Source organism: Cetorhinus maximus, chromosome X (genome assembly GCF_964194155.1).
Source record: "Cetorhinus maximus chromosome X, sCetMax3.hap1.1, whole genome shotgun sequence".
Lineage (NCBI taxonomy): Eukaryota > Metazoa > Chordata > Chondrichthyes > Lamniformes > Cetorhinidae > Cetorhinus > Cetorhinus maximus.
The window spans coordinates 7532929-7554881 of record NC_135917.1 but is presented as its reverse complement, the minus strand read 5'-3'; the positions used below and the strand labels follow the sequence as shown (position 1 = coordinate 7554881).

General features: G+C 42.9%; 1 protein-coding gene across 2 annotated transcripts in view; it reads right to left on the bottom strand.

Moving 5' to 3' along the window:
• Positions 1 to 21953, bottom strand: part of LOC144672593 (acid-sensing ion channel 1-like) — a 226679-nt gene that overhangs the window by 195796 nt on the left and 8930 nt on the right. The window contains exon 3 of one of the 2 annotated variants that reach the window (XM_078534416.1): positions 16355 to 16381. The exons of the other annotated variant lie outside the window; for it this stretch is intronic. Coding sequence (XP_078390542.1) covers positions 16355 to 16381 — 27 coding nt within the window. The remainder of the gene's footprint in view (positions 1 to 16354; positions 16382 to 21953) is intronic. 2 annotated transcript variants of the gene reach the window in all.

The window sequence follows — 21953 nt, the reverse complement described above, 5'->3', positions numbered from 1 at the left end:
AAAGATGGTCCCCATTCCTCTCTATAAGAGGAGATTAAATATTCATTGAACATCAAAAGGAGGATAATGATAAGCACTGCATGCCTCTGAGGCCAACTCAGACAGAAATGCAAATCCACCATCTGGAATAAAGCAATCAAGAGGCAGGGATTTACATCTCTACAGGCCTGGGAGACCAGTGAGAGTGGTCCCACTGTTCTTAGTGGCACTTTCTCCAGATTCACATTTCTACTTGTCCTCTGTGGAAGATATTCACCTTATTTCATCCCCTGTTCTCTCAAGGTGCCGACTCTTGCTAGGGCACAGTCTGGTGGGCATTGTCAGTGTTCTGATATCTCATCCAAATCTCATGTGCAACCTAAGGAAAGAGTGTCAACAGCCTATTTGACCATGGGAGGTATCACCACTTAGCCCATTCCTATCCTCACCCACTATCTGCACTCATTTTTTTAAGCAAGGGCCACAAGATTGCCAACATTGGCAAGCACCTTGGCTGATTGTTGTTTTGCACTCTCTGGCTCAAGCATATGGGAGCCAATTGTAATACTGTTATGAGGCTATGCTCCTTTATTTTTGAAAACATGATTTGTCAACTTTCAACTGACTGGAAATTTTGCAATTTGGAACGAGACAGAGAAAACTTATTAAAAATGCAAGGCTACATTCCAAGGTGAAGGTGAGAAACAAACAAATGACCCTCAGGGGAGTGTGAAGAGAGAGGCATTTCCTATATTCCAGACACCAATCAAAACTCGTGACTGTCTAAGGAAGAGATATTAAAAATGCAAAGTACTGGATACTGAAACAATGGCTGGCACAGACACACCCACCCAAAACCTCTTGGAAATACAGAATAGGTGAAGTATTACAAGGAAAGACTGCCAGCCACGAGAGAGAGATTGCAGGTGACAGAGGCGGTGTCAAGAAAGTCTTCAGCAGAGGAAACAAGTTGAATGCTGCGATCTCTCCCCCTTTCTCTTTTGAAATAAGTGTCACCTGGTTTAAGAATCCAACTCTGCCATAAATTTACCAGCGAACTGAGATTCTCGTAATAATTGCAATATCTTCTACATCTGACCGCATCCAAGAAACCAGCTAACCCAAATCGGGTGCAGCATTTAAAATCTACGCCTCAAGGGCAAAGGACACTTAACCGTATATCTTTTTTTATTGGATTCTAACTCCCTTTATTTCTTATATGTGTGTGGGTGTGTGTGTGTGTCCTAATGACTGCATGAAGATCAAATACTTGATGTCGCGTTTTTGTTATTTTTCTCGGGTTTAGTGATTCATAAATTTGCTCTTTCTTTGACTCGAAAACCTTATTTGATTGGCTCTTTATTGTTCACAGTTACAATAATTCTGATTTGGAGAAGGCATATTCCTGTGAAATAGAAACTTAAACCTTTGTTGTGATCAACCAAGGAGGTTGAATAGTGGGGTGCCAGTTCAGGCCTTCTCACCTGGCCATAACACACTCCCATTGTCATCATAGCTAAGATGAGCTAATCCAGTATGGAGCTGATTCAAACCTGGATACCTCAACTGTGGCTCAGCAGGTAGTACTCTTATCTCTGAGTCAGAAAATTGTGGGTTCAAGCTCTGCTCCAGAGACTTGAGCTCTTAAGCTAGGTCGACAATCTCACTGAGGGACTGCTGCACTATTGCAGGTGAAACCTAAAATTTAAGGCCTTGTCAACTGTCCCATGTGAATGGAAAATATTCCATGGCACTACTTAGACGTTCACTAATGGTTCATTTATGTCTTTTAGAGAAGGGAATCTGCCATCCTGACCTGGTCTGGCCTACATGTGACTCCAGACCCACAGCAATGTGGTTGACTCCTCACTGCCCTCTGAAATGGTCTAGCAAGTCACTCAGTTCAAGGGCAATTAGGGATGGGGCCACAAATGCTGGCCTTACCAGCGACACCCACATCCCATGAAAGTATGAAGAAAAAAAACTAGTGGAGTATGGGAGTTTGCCACCGTGTCCTGAACAATATTTATCCCTCAATCAACACCACTAAAACAGGTTATTTGGGTCATTATCACATTTCTGTTTGTGGGATCTTGCTGTGTGCAAATTGGCTACTGTATCACCTTACACTGCAACAGTGACTACACTTCAAAAAAAAAAACGACTTCAGTGGCTGTAAAGTGTCTTGAGGTCATGAAAGCTTTCTACAGTTGTCATAAAATGTGGTACTTACATCTGGAGTAAAGTTGCCCGGTTGCTTGGCACGTCACCTGAGTCTACCTATCAGAGAGTCAGCCTCAGAAAGGTTTCCATCACCTCCTGTTCTGGGAGCAATCAACAGTAATTACAGATTCTCAGAGCGAACGTGAGAATTGTAAATTGTTTGTCACAATCTGTGGATTTGTGGTGAAAGGGGCACTACCTAGTTGTGAATTTTCTTCCCGCTTGCCTGGAGAAGCAACAGATTCGAAGGACAAACAAAATCAAGGGGCGTGAAGCATGTAAACATGATGCTTCTCTCAGGCACAAATCTTTTCAAAGAAGGTAAACAGAGGCCTGAAAATAACATCAGAGCACAGCTTGTTAATGAACAAGGGGACAGCTGTACATTTTAGTCAGTGATTATAATAATTTAATTTGCAACACCTGTAGTTAATTAGTTGTTAATTAATTCATGTGCTAATTATTCCAGGAAGAGGGGAACTGAATTGGCTGAGCAGCATTTTGCCTGTGTCACTCACCTCGCACTATCCTCATGCCATGGATCCTCATGAGCAATTTTTTTTTTGTTTAAAAATCCGATCGTGCAGATGCTGACTTTAGCACATTAAACATGCAAGCGCGTTCACTCTTGTTCATGGCGTCACGTGTGGAGGAAGTGGCAGCCTCTCCAGTCACGGGCCTTGCTCATTAACACAAGGCAAAGTTGCAGGATGAATTGCAAATACTCTTTACCAGCTGATGGCCGGGATTACTTAGTGTTGTTTATGGTTTGGTGATGTCCGCCCACTGCAGTCCGGCTCCCACAGTGCACATTAAATCATCCTTATCACTCCACAATGCTCAAACGGTGGTCTTTCATTCATCCACTTAATTAATTTCATATGATATTTAAGATAGCCCTTTTGTATGATGCAAGCTGATGTTCTGCCCACACAGCAGAAGTGGTCTCTCTTAAAAGCTCCTGTGCCTCTTCATTTTACACAATGTTGCATTTTTTATGCCTTTCTGTGCAGAAGGCCTTAACTTGGTTTCTGGAACTTTCTAAATTGCAGCTCTTCTCACAAAGTTTCTGCATCTCCCATGGTCCAGGCATCTGAAAAGTGCTTTTCGGTTTGAGTGCAGGAGTAAAGGGGCTTTGTAGGGGCTGGAAGCAGAACATTTTTTCAGGTGTGGGTAAAGTGGAGTTGAAGTCGAAGATCAGCCATGAATGACGGAGCAAGCTCGATGGTACTTGGTAGTTTCCCTCCGCTGTCTTCCACCAGGGAATTTTCACAGGAGGTGCACAATGAATGTAGTCAATAGTTACATTAATTTAAACAGTTGAAAAGATGTTCCCTACATGAATCCTTAGAGGGCATGGAGATTAAGATTGTTCCCTGTCCTTAATTGTTCTTGGAAGAAAAGGAGTTAGCAAAGGAAGCACACTGGGGTGTGTACAGTTGGAGATGTTTTATGAACTCATCAAGCTTGGGCCAAATGGTCTACTCCTGCTCCTGTTTCTAATCTTCAGTGTTCTTACGGATGAACATATTTTCTGAAAAGAGTTCCAGGACACACAATCCGACCCTCATACATACCATCCAAGAACTATCCAGGGATTTGTTGGGAGAGTACGCAGTTAGTTGGGCGGCACAAGCTCCCCTCACACTTTATTGACCCAACCGCAGGGCAGCTTGGGGTCACATGATTTGGACCTATGTGGCCTTTGATAGTTCGGGTAGTCATTCAGGGATGAGTCTGGTGAACAGAGGGACATAGTTTGCCTGAGCACACAGTGTCTCACCCAGAGACTGTCCCTAGAAAACAGCAACATAAGGTCGCCCTAACTATTTTTTTGAGCCCCAATCAAGCTCCTCAGTTTCTGGCCTGAAACCAAGGCTCCCCTTTCTTTATCTAAACATGCAAATTTATTCTAAAATCATGGCACAGGAACCAGCCACGGTTCTCTGGAGTTCTTTTTTTTAATATCTCTCTTTTAAACTGGCCAGATGGACTACAGGCTCTTTTCCAGGCCTGTGCTTTCCTACGTCACACTTATCTCTTCAAAGGTCTTGCATTATTACATCACTCTGTCCACAATCTCAGGACATTTCAGAGTGCTTTATAACTAGTGAAGTATTCTTTTGAAATGTTGTAATGTAGGAATGCAGCAGCCAATTTGCGCACAGCAAGATCTCACCAACAGCAGTGTTGATCAGATAATCAACCTTGAAAAGCTTCCTTGAAATTTAGCCTGCTTTTGGCCTCTCCTAGCCCCTTCTTAGCCCTTCCCTTTCTTACTTTGCTTTCTAACATAATTGCCCCAAAATATGTAGAATTGCCCAGAGATTACAACACAAAAATGGACCGAGGCCTAAGTCAGTAATGGATCAGAGGACAGCCTGCACAGTGAGGTTGTTGCCCAACCTTATTCCGAATTAGACCAGTGTCAGAGGGAACAAATGAGCCAGGCCAAGGCAGCACAGATTGGCATATAGCTGGCTCCATCCCAAGACTGGCAGAGCCCAGGGCTTGCTTGCCTGCCTAACTGATTAAGAACAGCGCATTCTGCAGAGTGAAGAGTGCAAACAGACAAGATTAACATTCCTTCCCTTCTATTTTTTTGTTTTAAATGCTACCCCTACCTCCCCCTCCCGTAATACCAGAAATTGCTGATGTTCCCCTTTGGAGAGCTGGCATTAAAGAGTTGCTGAGCTTGGCAATCTGGGAGAGCTGAATTAGCATCAGCTGACAGTCATTAAAAGGATGTTCCAGCACAAGTTTTGCGACAGCCTAGACATGAGCATTTCCCCAGAAAGGTAACCCTCATATGTAACAGAAACAAAAAAAAAAAGAATGTAATGATGCCCCGATTCAGCTGTGCAGTTCCAATGAGATTGGAACTTTCTCTTTCAGCAAGTGGGTCAAACAAAGACTGCTGGGATCCACAGCTTGGCACCAAAGTATCAGGTTTTCGTCAACAACCCTGCAAAGTTGGCACTTCTGACTAGAAAGCAGCCACTGCGTGAAAAGACTCGAATTTTTAAACTGCAAGGTGTCCACCTTTCATTTCCTCCTTGGTTTCTCCTGGCTGTCCTCCATAGCTTTGTTAGAGGATTGGCAGAAGTGCCATAAATGGCCACGCCTCCATGGTTTCCACCAAAGCTATTCTCTGGAGATTAGGAAATTCTCCCCCATACTTTTTATTCAGATTAAGTGTAGGGCACAAATAATTCGGGATAAGGCTTTTATGAGTGTTCCAGACTGGCATGTACACGCCAATATGCCATCCTATGGCACAGGCAGTCCAGATGGTGCACCACAAAACCAGCTATGTCCTAAAGAGTTATATACTGATGATAAGGTTTCCCCCTTTAAAGGACTGTCAGAGGGGCAGTAAATATTTCATAGAATTGATGCCCCGATCTTGATTGGGGTAGGAACCTTGTTTTGGAGACCCGGGTTTCTCCGCAGTCTGAGGAGTTTTGACTCCATATTGAGCATTCTTTTTTCCCCTGAGCAGATTCCCCAGCTAGAAGTCAGCGTGATTGACAGACTTGCCTCACTTTTGGATAGGAGAATGTTCTGGGATAGGCAGCAGGCCTGGAAAAGATAGTTTAGTTAGTGCAAGTGTGAGGGGAGGGCTCGATTCCCGATCCCAGGAATTCTGATCACAGGGTGGGTCACTGATTGTGGGAGTGGGGGAGGAAGGGCAGGGAGGATTCTTTTTTCCTTTCATGGGATGTGGGCATTGCTGGCAAGGCCAGCATTTGTTGCCCATCCCTAATTTTCCTTGAACTGAGTGACTTGCTCGGCCATTTCAGAGGGTAGTTAAGAGTCGACCACATTGCTGTGGGTCTGGAGTCACATGTAGGCCAGACTGGTAAGGACAGCAGATTTCCTTCCCTAAAGGGCATTAGTAAATTGATTACTGAGACTAGCTATCAATCAGACTTATGAATTGAACTTAAATTCCTCCAGCTGCCGTGGAGACATTTGAACCTACGTCCCCAGAATATTAGCCTCAGGACAGTGGCGTTATCACTATGCCACTGTTGCCATGCCACAATGGCAGGCAGGGAAGTTGGTAAGCTTGATGGGCTGGTAGGAGGCACTCCTACTGCCCCTGGCCTACACGCAGTGCTATAGAGGCACTTACCTTTCCTGTGCAGCAAGCCTTGCCTCCTTTTAGCTGCTGGCTTTCCAGAGGCTTGGTTAACCTGTTCGGCCAAGAAGGCAGGTTAAATATGAAGCCCGCAGCCTCATTATAATACTTCAACGGCCAACTCGTTGCTTGGGAGCAAGTTGGCCGCCTGTCCCAAATCCTCCATCCATTAAAACTGGAAATGGGCAGATTAGAGGCGGGTTGGGGGTTGGGTTTGTGATTTTTAAAATGTTAACGTCCCTCCCGACTTCAACCCCCTCATGTTTTGTGGTTAAAATTACACACATAGAATCTTAAAGGAGGCTATTTATATCATGCCTGTGTTGGCTCTTTGAAAGGGTTATCCAATTAATCCCACTCCCCTGCCCTTTCCCCACGATCCTGTAATTTTTCCCTTTCAAGTATCAGACTCGCCACAGGGGAGGGTATTAAATTCCGTCCTTTGTGTTTGTACAGTCTTTTCCCTTGTCAGGGTGGGTCCGCCTTGTTCTTTCAGCATTCTCTGCTTCGACCTCTGTTAGCTTAACTTGCTGCAGACAGGCACATCTCCTGGACTCTTTGTAGCAAAGGCTCAAGTAAAAACCAGATGAGCCTTAGAGGTACCCCTCTCTTGCATTATGGTTGATCCCGAATCCCTTCAAATGTAGGGTTGCCAACTCAGGTTGACGTTGGTCCTGGAGCTTTCATCACATGAACTCTGACCTCCAACCACTCCACTATTGCTTATCCGACACGGCCAGCCTCACACAGCCCTGCCTTCCCACAGTCAATTGGAAACAAACAGACTCTTCTCTCCCTAATTGGATGATTCCTGACTGTCAGTCAAACAGCCATTTTCTTCCAAATCACTAATCTTTCTTATAACCAATGAATAAAAGTGTTCAAAGTAATTGTTAAAAGAAACATCTTTTTTTCATGCCACCATTAATTTTTCTCCTGGGTTGCTTTTTCACAGTAGTGTCTTGGAGATTAATCTTTAACTCCTCAATATTTCAGGACGGAGAATTAGCAACCCTACTTAAAGGGAAAGGTCACTCTCCCATATTGTCCTGCCATTCTCAAATGTTACAAAGGGACAGCATCACTGACGAGAGGGTTTCATACAAAATGGCTGCTCCCAAAATATCTCTGATTTAGAGGATAAAACACAGGTACAAAGGAGGACTGAGGCACATCGGGTGACCTACAGGCAGCTTTGACAATATTTTGGGGAAATGTTGGCAATTCAGCAGAATACAATTACCCTTTCAGATACACAGCTTTCAAGAAAAGCTCCCCCAAAGGCAACTGCTAACCGAGTTCCAGTTATTGCTTTGCTTGCTCTTGTGTTTTGTGCAGTTTGTTTATTGCTGTTGCTGATATACGACGCACTCACTAAACCAGTGGGCCTTAAATAAGGAGGTGGTTCTAATACATTATTCACTGCCCTATAAATTACTATAAACAGGATAAGGCATTGGATATTGCTCATTGGCCAGCCGCAGATCTTACAGGGGCACAATCACAGTGGTAAGCAAAACCTCAAACAGAAATGAAAACAGAAAGATGCAGGTTACACAGCGGCTCAATCAACATTGGAAAGCGAACAATAGGTTAATGTATTGGGTGGGCCGCTTCATCAGAATTCATTTTCTGCTTGTCTCTCTCAAATCATCATAGAATCTAACAGAACAGAAGGAGGCCAATCAGCCTGTAAAAATTCAGATGTCCTGGTGAATTGATATAAAAATCTTCGTAAGTGCACAGTTTTAGATTCCGCACTGTAGGAAAGTTATTGAGCCAGTAAGAGAGGGGGCAGATTCACTCGGCTCCTCCCCCTTTTTTATTCATTCATGGGATGTGGTCTTCGCTGGCTGTGCCAGCATTTATTGCACATCCCTAATTGCCCTTGAGAAGGTGGTGGTGAGCTGCCTTCTTGAACCGCTGCAGTCCCTGTGGTGTAGGTACACCCACAGTGCTGTTAGGGAGGGAGTTCCAGGATTTTGACCCAGCGATAGTGAAGGAACGGCGATATATTTCCAAGTCAGGATGGTGAGTGACTTGGAGGGGAACTTGCAGGTGGTGGTGTTCCCATGTGTCTGCTGCCCTTGTCCTTCTAGATGGTAGTGGTCATGGGTTTAGAAGGTGCTGTCTAAGGAGCCTTGGTGAATTCCTGCAGTACATCTTGTAGATGGTACACCCTGCTGCTACTGTGCGTCTGATGGAGGGAGTGTAAGTCCTGGGAATGAGATAATCCAAATATAGAGAAAGACTTGAGGTGAGATAGAAACAGACTGTTTTCAGTGGTTGAAATAACTAGAATGATGGAACACTTAAGACAAAAATTGAAAATTTTCATCCATGGGATATGGTTGTCTGGTGACTGTTAATCAGCCTGCGAATCCTTCCACCACAACACACTGTTCTCCAAGGACAAGAGTGTGAAAGTACAAAAACAACACACATCTTGCCTTTACACACTCTGCTGTAAGAGCTCAACATATCAAAGAATTTACCAAAAGTACTGGAATTCCGCTAAATTACCATCCCGATTTTTAATTCTGTGTGACTTAATGTGTTTTGAATGAGTAAATATTTCGCCCATGGTACAAATCTACATTGACCTCACTTTAACTTAAGAGGACACCACTGGACTCATCTCTGTTAATTGTATATTAATTGTGTTTAATTGTATGCAGGTGGTGGACATTGACTGAGGTTTCACTTAAGCATATATAAAGAAACACTTCCTTTGTGACTGGTGGGCACTGCAGGGGCTGGAGTGCTTCATTAGCCCTGGAAATGACATTTTAATTTAATTATATAAGTTTCCTTTAAAGTTTTGTCTTTTGTTACATTGCCTCTTTAAGGGGCTGTCAATTTGTTTAGTTAATTAGTTTAATTTATTGGTATACTCAAAAGAGTATAAAGAAACACTTGCCCCTTTAAAGGACTTTCAATTTATGAATTGGTTTGTTTCATGAATATATTCAGAGTATTAAGGGTGGGGAAGACAATGGTATATTGGTAATGTCATTGAACCTAGTAATCCAGAGTCTAGGCTAATACTGGGGCAATGGGTTCAAAACCTATCATGGCACCTGATGGAATTTATATTTAATTAATAAAATCTGGAATATACTTTCAATGATGATTACCATGACAACGATCATCAATTGTTGTAAAAATCCATCTTGTTCACTAATGTCCTTTGAGTGGTTAATTTGTTTAATTGAGCACAAAGAAACACTTACTGAAACTGCGGTTGGGTTGAGTTAGGAGGTGTTCGTAACGTTTCACTCTGTAAATAAATGTAAGGCTGAGTAAAGATTGACTCCCATACTATCCTTCACCAACTGGCTATCTGGAGTGTAACAACCTCTACATTACTGGCTGTAGAAAGGCCACCTATTTGTGCAGGGGAGTTATTATACTGCAGGTCTTGTGGCACAGTGGGTCGTGTCCCTACTTCTGAGCTAGAAGTTCTAAGTTCAAGTCTTATTCCTGGAAGGTGTGTTTATAATGTGCCTAAACAGGTTGAGTATCAACTTGTAAATCCTTCCAAGAAGATTTTTTAAAATTAATTCATGGGATGTGGGTGTTGCTGGCTAGGCCAGCATTTAATGCCCATCCCTAATTGCCCTTGCTCAGATGTTACACTGAGGTAGTTAACTTAGAGTCATTGAGCTAGTCTTAGCTCTAAATGAAATTTAATTGGCTCTGGAAGTCAAAGCATTGCTTAATTTAGCTCCAGGTTAGCAAGACATGGTCTCTGCTGTTTACCAATTCGAATCAAATCACTCTGCTACTGCTGCAATCTCCTTGTTCATGTTTCAGGAGCATTGTGAGCAATTGAACAAACACCTCATTATGTGTAAGGTAAAAACATTCACTTTTTTATTTGTTCATGGGATGTGGGCTTCACTCTCTAGGCCAGCATTTGTTGCTCATCCCTAATTGCCCTTGAGAAGGTGGTGGTGAGCTGCCTTCTTGAACCGCGTGTGGTGTAGGTACACCCACAGTGCTGTTAGGGAAGGAGTTCCAGGATGTTGACCCAACGACAGTGAAGGAACAGTGATAATATTTCCAAGTCAGGATGGTATGCGACTTGGAGGGGAACTTCCAGGTGGTGGTGTTCCCATCTATCTGCTGTCCTTGTCCTTCTGGGTGGTGGTGGTCGTAGGTTTGGAATGTGCTATCAAAGGAGCTCTGGTGAGTTGATACAGTGCATCTTATAGATGGTACAAGCATTAAATGCGTTACCCCAATCACTATGGTAAAAGGATGATTGAGTGATAGGAAGGAACTTTGAAGGCAACTTACAAAGATGGCTGATTCTAAATAATTACTATGTGATCCTGTTAGCAGTGAAATCAGTTCTACTCACAGTAAATGTCTGTGATCTACACCCATGTTCCCATTAGAAAATTCAAATCTGAGTCAAAGGATCCTCCTTGATCTCTGGGATATCAGCCACCATCTAAACTCTTCAAATGAAACAGGCAAAATTCACACATTTGTAACCTCCACCAAGCCATTAAATAAAACAGATGGTAGAATGAGTAAGTTTTTTTTTGAAAAGTGATAATTGTGTGTCACAGAGATAGTTAACACACTGGTTAAAAGATAACCCAGCTCGCATAGACAACAATGTTGAGAGGGCATTGCCAGTTCATTCAGACCTGCAGAATGGCCCACACCAGCCTCCAAGCAAGGACAACATAAGGTAAAAACCTTCATGCTGAAGTTTAATAAAGACCTGCAATGAAGCACCAGTCGGTTTCATTAACACCACCGCACCCCCTCCCTCACCTCACTTCATTCCCATGTGTTCCTCTCAGCGCAATAGCATTTGCCTAAATTCTTGTCTGGACATTTTTAACCCATTAAACCCAGTAATGTACACAGTAGCAGCAGCACTAAAAAATAGCAGAAGAAATAAACCTTACAGCTTTCTTAATAATTCTTTAATAACCAGGGCAAATACAGCTCCCTCCCCTCCCCCAATCCCTGGCATCTCTGTAATCCTGTGGACATGCACAGACCTTGACTCAAGATTCCATGACTTGCTGCTCACCCTGCTGATAGCCTTCCCTCTGAGGGCTCCATTTTCCCACCAGTCACACAGCCACATACCCACCTCCCTCTCCAGTATAACCTTGTCTGCCCAACACCCTGCCGTACCAAGTCATTTCTGTCTGCAGCAAGCCAAACAAATCGGACAAGCTCATTCATGCAAATGATGACACATTGCATCTGTCCTCTGCTGCGCCTCAGGTCTGTCAATGCAGAGGTGAGACGCGGAAGGTATAGATCGTGGTGCAGGGCTATTTTGATGTTTGACTTTGTTGACACTAGCACTTTGGCACACTCTCCAGCAGTAGCCCTACCGAGGTAGTGGGTTTCGTTTACCATCTGTAATGTTGCTCCCTTCACCTCTCTACCCTGAATTTACCTCACTGTTAATGCAAAAATGCAATTAGACAAAAAGATAACAGACCTATATAGTTCCAGTGAGGACTCTTCTAATTGAAGGCCACTGTGCAATTACAGAAAGCTAATTGCGAAATGAATATTTAACTGAAGGTGGTAGTTTTGCTTTAAAAGAAGAGGAGCTAAAACTGCTGCCAGAGAAAACCTGTTTTTTTAATTAAGTTGAGAAACTGCAGTGAAGGACGAAGGTTGATCATTTAGAGATCTGGCAAGATTGAAGAGTTTGAGGAGACAAGATAGGATGAACCAACTATTAGTGATCCGATGATTCTGAGTTTACAGTTTAAAAGCCTGGAGGTTGCAAGAGGAAGGGCAGACTGAGGGAGGTAGAGATCCTTACTTTTGGGAAAGAACGTGTTTGAGCAAGAGATAGTGACATGAATCAATACTATGCAGATGAATAAAACCATTTGACATGGTGTACTTTAATCACAGGAAGAGCAAGATCAGAGTTCAGATGTAGGATCAGGAAAGTGCACACACCTGATATAGCAATGAGGTGTTAATGGACAGGAAATTACAGCTTGGTCTACTCAATGTACCCCTCTGTAAAATGGCCATCTGCCAGGATAGCATGAATGCTGTTCTTGTTTTAGTTAACTGTACAAAATGTTAAAATGTATTGATTTCTTTTTAGCAGTTTGAAAAATTCATGTGTTCACTGCCAACACGACCCATAACAATTCCTTCAGCTCACTTAAGGAGATAATGGTTTTTTGCTAAATTATCATATCATGGAAACCATCTAAAAAAGCAAACCTACTTAACATATGGAGCAATGCCTGTAATTTCTTCAGTGATCGAGTTTTAATGCTGCAGACTATTTTTATAGAGCCCTAAATACTAAATGAGTTTCACAAAATTACTTTTAACTTTATGGGATTCCTGAGAACAGGGGAATAACAGTGACTTTTTTTTGGCCTGCTCTTTAAGTTGTTTTGCCTTGCACAACCAGGTCAAGAACATGGACAACCAACTAAGATTCCACCACTCCACGCCCCTCCCCAACCCCCACCTTCACAAACAATATCTACCTTTGAACTGGCTGCTCAAGTAACTGACAGTGAACCTCCCTGATGGGCAATAATGGGAATAGGCGTATAATCAAGAGTCCCCAGATTTTGGTCTTACCTTTATGGTACAGATATATTTGAGGAGGTCTACTGGCGCATTGGGTAGCATTCCTGTCTTGAGCCAGAAGCTCTAGGTTCATGTCCCAACCCAGGACTTTGGCCACAGAAGGCGCATTCATAACATGTCCAAACATGTTGAGTATCAACCTGCAAATCTTTCCAACACACGCCAATGGCAGGCAGTAAGAGTGGGAGAGATTCCTGGTCAGCCATGTGATGGAAAGAAAGTTGGAGCCTCTGCCATCACTATCTGTAGCTCCAGACTACAACATGCATGTATAAATGTAAGTTACCAGAGCAACTCAAATTCTCTGAGTGAACTGTAACCTCCCCCCACCCCACCCCCAATCCCCATCACCACCACAGATTTATTTGGGTTTGGCAATGAAGATAGGTGCAGTACAGATAACAAAAGAAATACAATGTACTTCTATTTGCCATGAAAAGAAGATCAAATGCACAAGAAGTTGTGCACTGAGGCATTGTCTCACACAAGACTTTGTCCCATGCAAACTCTGGCAAGTGGGAATACCCTCTTCTCCAACATTCCCCTTGATGTCACACAGCATTCTGACTCAGACATAGAGTGCTGTTTCATCATTGTTGCTGGATCCATATCTTAGAATTTCTTAGCGAGCACCATTGTGGGCATACCATCACCAAAAGAACTACAACAGTTCAAGAAGGCCACAGTTTCAGGGCAGTCTAAGGATGGATGATAAATAGGGCCCTGCCAGAGTTGCCCTCATCCCAAGAACAAATGGAAAAAACAAGGAAATCAGGTCAATTGATGTTAGATAATCAGTGATGGAGGCTCAATTGTAAGCAAATAAGAGCTGCCTAGGGTGACTCCCCCTTTGGTTTCACTCCTTCCAATGTGGAGAAGCTCCTCCCTCCTCTACAATGGGTGAAATCTAGAAATCTCTGCATGTGAAGCTGGGACAGTGAACCTGGATTTGGACCAACCTATTACTTGCCAATAGTTGATTCAACCTCAGCACATATTATGCAAATACACCCAGGGATCACATGTTAATCACATGGGAACAGTCTGGCACCGTACAAGAGCCATGGGCCATTTACACGGTGGATAAGTACCATTTGTCTACCGCACCTGATATCAGCTGAATGTTGTTGTATCCATTACTCTATGACTGGCTCCGTGTCAGAAGAAGGAACCTGAATTCTGTTTGTTCATTGAAGATAGTATGGCATCACGGGAACATCCACATGCGAAGTGTCATCAGTGCTTATGTAAACATGTCACGATGTGATTACACTTCCCCACCATTGGTGGCACTGTAGTGCCACAGTTTGGCTTCTCCGAGCTCCTGATACAAAGTATCGCCTATGCTCCAACTGACTCTGCTTCTCTGCATCCCAAATACCCAAAATGTTGTATATTGACAGAAGGGATGACTTTAAAATGGGGGTTGAATTATGTCTGCCCTCCTTGATCCAATTATCCTTTCCTCTAACCCTACTCCACCTAAAGACAACACACGGTCTTTACTCCCCACCAGGAGTCAACTTGTAAGACTTTGAAAATAGAGATGTGCTTAGAATTGTTTTAAAGAAGGGAGGTAACTGCCGAGTATCACAGGATGGAATGAAAGAAAACGTTTTTAACTGTTGGCACGCTTTTATCCCAGGCGAGGTTGTATATGGGATTGCAAAGTGGACAACACATGAAATTGCACAGCGCAATGCAAGCCGTTGTAACTTGAGAGCAATTCTTTGTCTTATTTCCAACAGGAATGACATTGCACCTGCTGTTGTGATGACACTATCCCTTTAGATTTGCATTTGTCTGCTGCAAACTGGCTCACAGTGGCTATTAATCTTCATAGGGAGGTTACCAAAGTAAGCAACTGCTGTTTGCTACGTGTGCTGTATACTATCCACCAGTGACTCCATTCTGCTTTGTGCAGCAGTATCCAATTAGTGATTAAATAATCCCACTCCTACATCGATGGAGCCAGGTTTGAAATTTATCCGACCAGACATACTGGTCATTATTAGCCGTTAACTGATCATATAACAAGGCATAAGACTTGAGAATTTTGTATGCAATTTGGCCCCACAAAAACTACCTCTGCAAATTCATTTGTACCTCTCGCTCATTCCCCATTCTCTCTTTCTCATTATTTTATTTGCTATTACAACAACGACTTGCATTTATATAGGGGAGCGGACAGCATAGATTGGACAAAATTATTTCTGTTGGTTGGGGAATCTAGGATTGGGAGCATAGTCTAAAACTTAGAGCCAAGCCTATCAGGAATGAAATTAGGAAACACTTATTCAAGGAAAGGATGGTAGAGATTCAGAACTCTCTTCCATAAATGGCAATTGATGCCAGATCAATTATTCATTTTAAAACTGAGGTTGACAATTTTTTTTTGTTAGCCAAAGGTATTAAGGGATATGGAGCAAATATGGGTATATGGAATTAGGTCACAGAATAGCTTCAATCTCATTGAATAGTGGAACAGGCTTGAGGGGCTAAATGACGTACTCTTGTTCTTATGTTCCAAGGGTCCTTAACGTAATAAAATATCCCATGTGGCACTCCGCATAGGGCTGCATAAGGAGACATTACAACAGGTGACCAAAAGCTTGGTCAATGGGGTAGATTTTAAGAAGTGTCCTAAAGGAAGAGAGAGAGGTGGGGAGGCTCAGGGAGGGAATTCTCAGAGCTTAGAGCCCAGGCAGCTCTGCCACCAATCATGGAGCAAGGGGCCAAAATTGGAGGAACACAGAAATCTCTGAGGGTTGGAGAAGGTTACAGAGATGAATCAGTTGTTGATTTTTTTTCTCTCTCTCTCATTCTCTTGAAGCCTGAACACTGGCTGAATGTTATTTCCCAGGTGTTAGTTCCTCTGACACCTCAGTGGGCATTCTTCACCTGTGAGCTGAGAGTGTAAGTGTGGGCAGGCTGTTTGGCTTGGGGTTCTTGTCCTTAATTGGCACACGCACACAAAGACACATTTTGGCCAGAGGTCGGGTGAAGCTGCTGCATCACAATGAGGCTGACTTCAAAACCTGAGCACAAAAATCTAGGCCGACGCTTGTAGTACCAAGGAAGTGCTGCATTGCCAGCTGTGTCACCTTTAGGATGAAATGTTAACTGAGACATAGTGTGCCTGTTTGGACGTACATAAAAGGTTGAGTAGTATTCAAAAAAAGAGCCAAGAAGTTCTTTGGTGGCCTGGTCAATATTTACCCTTCCTCCAACACGGTCAAAGCAGATTAACTTGTCATTCACCTCAGTGTCGTTGGTGGGATCTTGCTGTGTGCAAATTGGCTGCCACACTTACCTAAGCATTAACAGTGATTATACTTTAATTGTAAGTCACTGGTTGCAAAGCACTTCGGGATGTTCCAAGGACATAAGAGGCACTGCGTTAATTCAAGTTCTTTCTCTTTGCTTCCTTTCCCAAGAGCAATCACAATGAATTGTAGTAGCCCTTATACTTGCTTCCTGCACAGGTTGTGGTTGATCTCAGTGACATTTGTTGGGAGCTCAACATGTGGCTCAGTGGGTAAATGCACCACTTGATTTGATCCCATATTGACAATAAGGCCTGAAGCTCAGTCAGATGGTGGACATCAAGTTAGCTCATCTAACCTAGGTCAACAGTTGAGATAGCCAGGGTTGCTCTGAGTGACCTCTACATGGAACTTTGTGTGTTGGCATGTTGAATGATGACTGTATCGGGCAAAGCTGTGATGCCCTGGATGGTGAAATAGACTGCTGCCATTCACTGCCCAGGCGTGCACAAGAATAGCAACCTGGGTAAGCTATTGGAAGATATCTGCTCATGATTGGAAACCATACAAGGGTAAGAGATAGCCCATAGAGGAGGAGAGTAAAAAAAACTCAATGGAGAGGCAAAAATTTCTTCACGGTTGTGGTCTTTAACACTTGTCAAGCAGCTTGGCAGTCAGCTCTCTCACCTCACAATTGTCATAATCAGGTGAAGTTATACATGCACAGCTAAATATATCACTTCATTCTGATGCCAGAAATTCTATAGGGAAACTAGGATAACAGTACTTTTGTACAGTATTTAATGACCTGTTGAACTGCTTATAAAATCAATAAAGACACACAAGTTTACATCCGTATGATAATTGTTACAGCATTTCCAAATCCACTACCTCGTCGGAACGCCAGGCTTTCCATGGAAATGATGCAGATTTAAAAAAATGAGATGGAAAGTTAGATATTGCTACAGGTGGACTGAGAGCAAAACTCTAAATTCAGTTTACTGGATGAACCAGTTAAAAACATGAGTTTTCCTTCGAACTCTTTGGTTTAGGTCCTTTCAGAAAGGAACTAAATCCCCAGTGACTAAGTTACTCCTTTCCCTGCATTTCATGAATGTGAATGTTGTTTGGCTGTTTTGAGTCATAAGATCATAAGAAAGAAGAACAGGAGGAGGCCATTCGGTCCATCAAGCCTGCACCACCATTCAGTAAATTCATGGTTGATCTGGTTGTGGCCTTAACTCCAGTTTCCTGCCTGTCCCCCATAACCCTCAACTCTCTTGTCGATTAAAAATCTCTCTAACTCAGCCTTGAATATATTCAATGATCCAGCTTCCACTGCTCTCTGTGAAAGAGAATTCCACAGACTAACGACCCTCTGAGAGAAAAAAAATTCTCCTCATCTCAGTCTTAAATGGGAGACCTCTTATTTTTAAATTATGCTCCCTAGTTCTAAATTCCCCCAAAATGGGAAATATCCTCTGAGCAGTCAAGCCCCTTCAGAATCTTGTATGTTTCAATAAGATCACCTCTCATTCTTCTAAACTCCAATGAAGTAGGACTAACCTGCTCAATTTTTCCTCATAACGCAAACCCTTTCATCCCAGAAATCTGCCTAGTGAACCTTCTCTGAACTGTTTCCAATTCTTATTCTCTGGCCAGAGCAATATGCGCTCACTCTTTTAAGCCACCTGGATCGATATGGCAGTTTTAAATTTGTCTTAAATCTACTGAGAATTGGCATTGGCCTTGGAAAAATAATCTTATTAAGGTTCTGGGAAGTGAATGTTGCACAGCAAGCACAAGTCCTTTCTCCTTCCCCACAGAACAATCTCAACAGAGGGATGAGAAATGGTCATGGTAATTGGAAAGGAAAAGGAGTAGCGGGCAACATTGTTCATGCCCGTTTGTTTAATGGCCATGCAACCAGAACTAAAGGTTTGTTTGGGCTGCATTCTTGTAGGGGCCTGCGCCAGTGAAATCCACCATGGAGCAAATCCTTATAAGTTTGTGGTCTCTTGGAAACAATCAAATGGGGAGGATGGGAGGTGATATATGGAGAGGGGGAACTGACATTGATTCTTCTTGTACTCGGACTTCACTTGCTTCCTCATTTAAGATGAACAACATTGATTCCTCTGCTTTGAGTTTAGTGCCAAGACCTGGCAGCTAAATGATGTTGGCCTTTTGGTCTTTTATACTGAAGGGAAAGGTGTGGAGTCCTGCTCAAGGAGCAATTGACCTCCTGAATGCTAAACAGACATGCAGCAGGTACACTGGCTATCCTATGCCTGCCACTGGTATAGTGCCAAAACTCTCAACTCTCTCCAGTACCTGAAGTTACATCAGAATTTCCATTTAAATATCATTCACACAACTATGGGAAAGTCAAATTTTTGACCCAACTGAAAGAGTCTCCTTGTCTATAGGAGCGAAGCATCATGGGCAACCTTTCAGTAAGAGAGCCACTGAATCAAGGCAAGTGGACTTTCAAACCCAATACATACTGACTGTTCTCACTACCTTTTTGACACCATTCATCCAACGATGTTCCCCGCTATTTAATTATTTCATGTAAAGGATTTCTGAAAGTCAAGTTTATAAATACAAGATCAAAGCCTGAAATGGTTCAGTATCTATAACCTATACAAATTACAGCCAAATTGCTTTTCCTTAAACAAATTACTTTCAGAATTAATTACATAAAGAGATTAAGTGTCATTCAAGTCAGCTTCAAAGTATTTGCTAATGCTAGGCATTAAATTCTTCATATCATCTTCAATATTTACTCATCTTAGAACCAGTTTGCACTGGAAACAACTTTCCCTCCTCCCTCATCATGTTTGTTTTTGTGTCTGTTCTTTGCCGAGCCTTCAGCCATTATGTTTCCGCTATCTTGAACTCGGATCCTAAACCCTTCCCACTTGCTGCCTCTTTCCAAAGGCCTCCTCCTTCTACCCATTTGACTAGGCCTTCAGTCATCTCCCTAACTTCTCTTTAATGCCCAGCTCGCTGTCTATTGCTGCTCTTGCCAAATTCTCTTGGGCATTTTGTGACACGAGAATAAGAATGGCATAAGGATACGAAGTTGGAAACTCAAGGTATTAGAAACTTCCCCTTCCCTACAAAATAATAAATATATGGAATAGATGCCTATTGACGGGAATTCATCCCATGTCAATTAAGAACTCCTTTAAAATGATGTGGGTGATTTATTACATAGAATATACAGCATAGAAACAGGCCATTCAGCTCAACTAGTCTGTACTGGTATTTATACACTACACAAGTCTCCTCCCATTCCATCGACATCATCTCAACCTTTCAGGTTATCTTTCTATACCCTTGTCTCTCATGTACTCATCTAGTTTCCTTTTGAATGGGAATAAAAATGGGATTGAAGTCATAAATATAGAAATTCATATTAAAATGCTATAGATCCATTGCTGGTAGCACCACGGGAATCACATTTGGGAACTGCAACCAGTCAGGACTACTTAATGTATGCTATTCTAGCTTAGTTGATAACACTCCAATGCAGAATTGAGGGAGAGAATAGAGGTGTCGCGAGTAACTTAAACATTTGGGATCCATCTCATTGGCTGTACTTCCCATGGATTCAATTGCAGACACCAATCTTCCAGGTATCGTAAGAAAGGTCATTTCCTAAAGTAGTCACGACATTCCAGATCCTTCTTTGTATTGCAGGCAAAACACTGAAAGCAACTTGGGCACAACTGTGCACGTTACATGTGACTTCCTGCATCTCTGGGTGCTTATGTGTATCGTACATGTCTCTTAAGGAACAATTTCAATGGGTTGAATAAGCTTTTCTCATTTCACACTTTATGATCCCAGGTGAGGGTTGCCAACCCTCCAGGATTGCCCAGGTGTCTCCAGGAATTAAAGATTAATCTCCATGACTCTGCTGCAAGCAAGACAGGACAAAATCATAGTGGCATTGGAAAAATTGTTTTAAAAGGAACATTTCTTCAAACATTTTCTTTTATTAGTTATAAAAATATTGGAGATGGAGAAAAGGACTGTTTGACTGACAGTTGAGAATCATCCAATCAAGTAATGAAGGACCTGTTAGCTTTCTGATTGGCTGTGGGAAGGCAGGGCACCACGTGGATGGAGGTGTTGATTGACCAATGACAGCAGTGTGTGTGTGTGTGTGTTGGGGGGGGGGTTGCAGTTTGAGGCAGGAGGGTCATGTGATGACACCTCCAGGAATTTGTCCAACCAGAGTTGGCAACCCTATTCCCAGCATCTTCCAGCTATAACCCATAAGGTCAGGGACTAAGAGCTGCATGGAAGTGATGGGACTGGAATCACACTCCATCTCCATATGGGAAAGTATTTGATTCACACAGTGATGCTGGCAACTCACTCAGGCCTATTTATGGGAGGTCAATACTATTGGTTTCTTTCTTGGCTGCATTAAATCAGCCAACCTCACTTTTGCCTTTTAACACGTAGCTGATGTTCTGGCATGAGGTTCCGGGAGTGATTTTCATCTCACTTCCCATCCTCTTTATGCCCAAAGACAAGGTGGCAGCAAGACAAAAAATTGTGTGGAGAACAGAGCTGCCAACCTAGAGCTAATTGTCCTCCCACTTGGATTTTCAGGTGGACCAGGATTTAGTGGGGAGGGAGCTTCTGTCAGGAAAAATGCAAATATAATAAATGTGAATCGATGTCAAATCACTTAGGCAAGAACTCCAGCATCATTTTCAGCTCAGTCCACGCTGTTCCTCATCCTGTCCACAAGCCCTGAATGGTACAAATCATGAGGCAACTATTTTAAGGGCTCCTTAGCTTACTCTCGGTTGCACAGGAAAACTTTGAGAGACACTTCCTTGTGTGTTTTTCCATTACTTATATTTCAGAGTGCTTGCATTGGCTGTAGAGCCTTCTGAATTCTTAAAGGACTTCCTTTTTGAACTTTTCTCTTCATAAGGGGTCCTTCTGGTACCTCCATTCCCGAGGATGTGGAGGAAGAAAGTGAATCCAAAACTCTGCTGCCCCTATCCTCACTTGCACCAAACCCTGTTCATCCATCACCGCTCACTTACCTACATTGGCTCCAAGTTGAGCAACACCTCTTATTTTTAAATTCTCATCCTTGTTTTCAAATCTTTCCATGGTCTTGCTCCATCCTATCTCTGTATCTCCTCCAGCCCCACAACCCTCCGAGATACCTGCCCTCCTCTAATTCTGGCTTCATGAACATCTTTGATTTTAGTCTCTCCACCTTTGTCGCTCATGCCTTCAGCTGCTGAGGCCCTAAGTTCTAGAATTCCCTCCCTAACCGTTCTGCCTTTCCAATTCTCTCTCCCCCTTTAAGACGCTCCTTAAAACCTCCCTCTTTGACCAAGCTTTTGGTCACCTGTCCCAATACCTCCTTATGTGACTCGGTGTCAAATTTTGTTTGATAATTACTCCTGTGAAGCATCTTGGGACATTTTACTGTGTTAAAGGCTCTCGATATATAATGCAGCTTGTTGGAGTCCTCAACCAACAATCTCGCTGCCTGGACAGGTCTGGTGATTTCCTACAACCCAGCCCGGAAGGAGTGTCCTACACAATGTGGTAAGGGTAAGCAGTAGCAGATTTGGGGTAGCTCAACGCGCCACCAGGTTGTCATGCTGAGCGTGCAAATGAGAGTGTGAAATATAAATAAAAGGAAGGGAAAATGCCCAAACACCTTGCTATGTCTGGCCTCC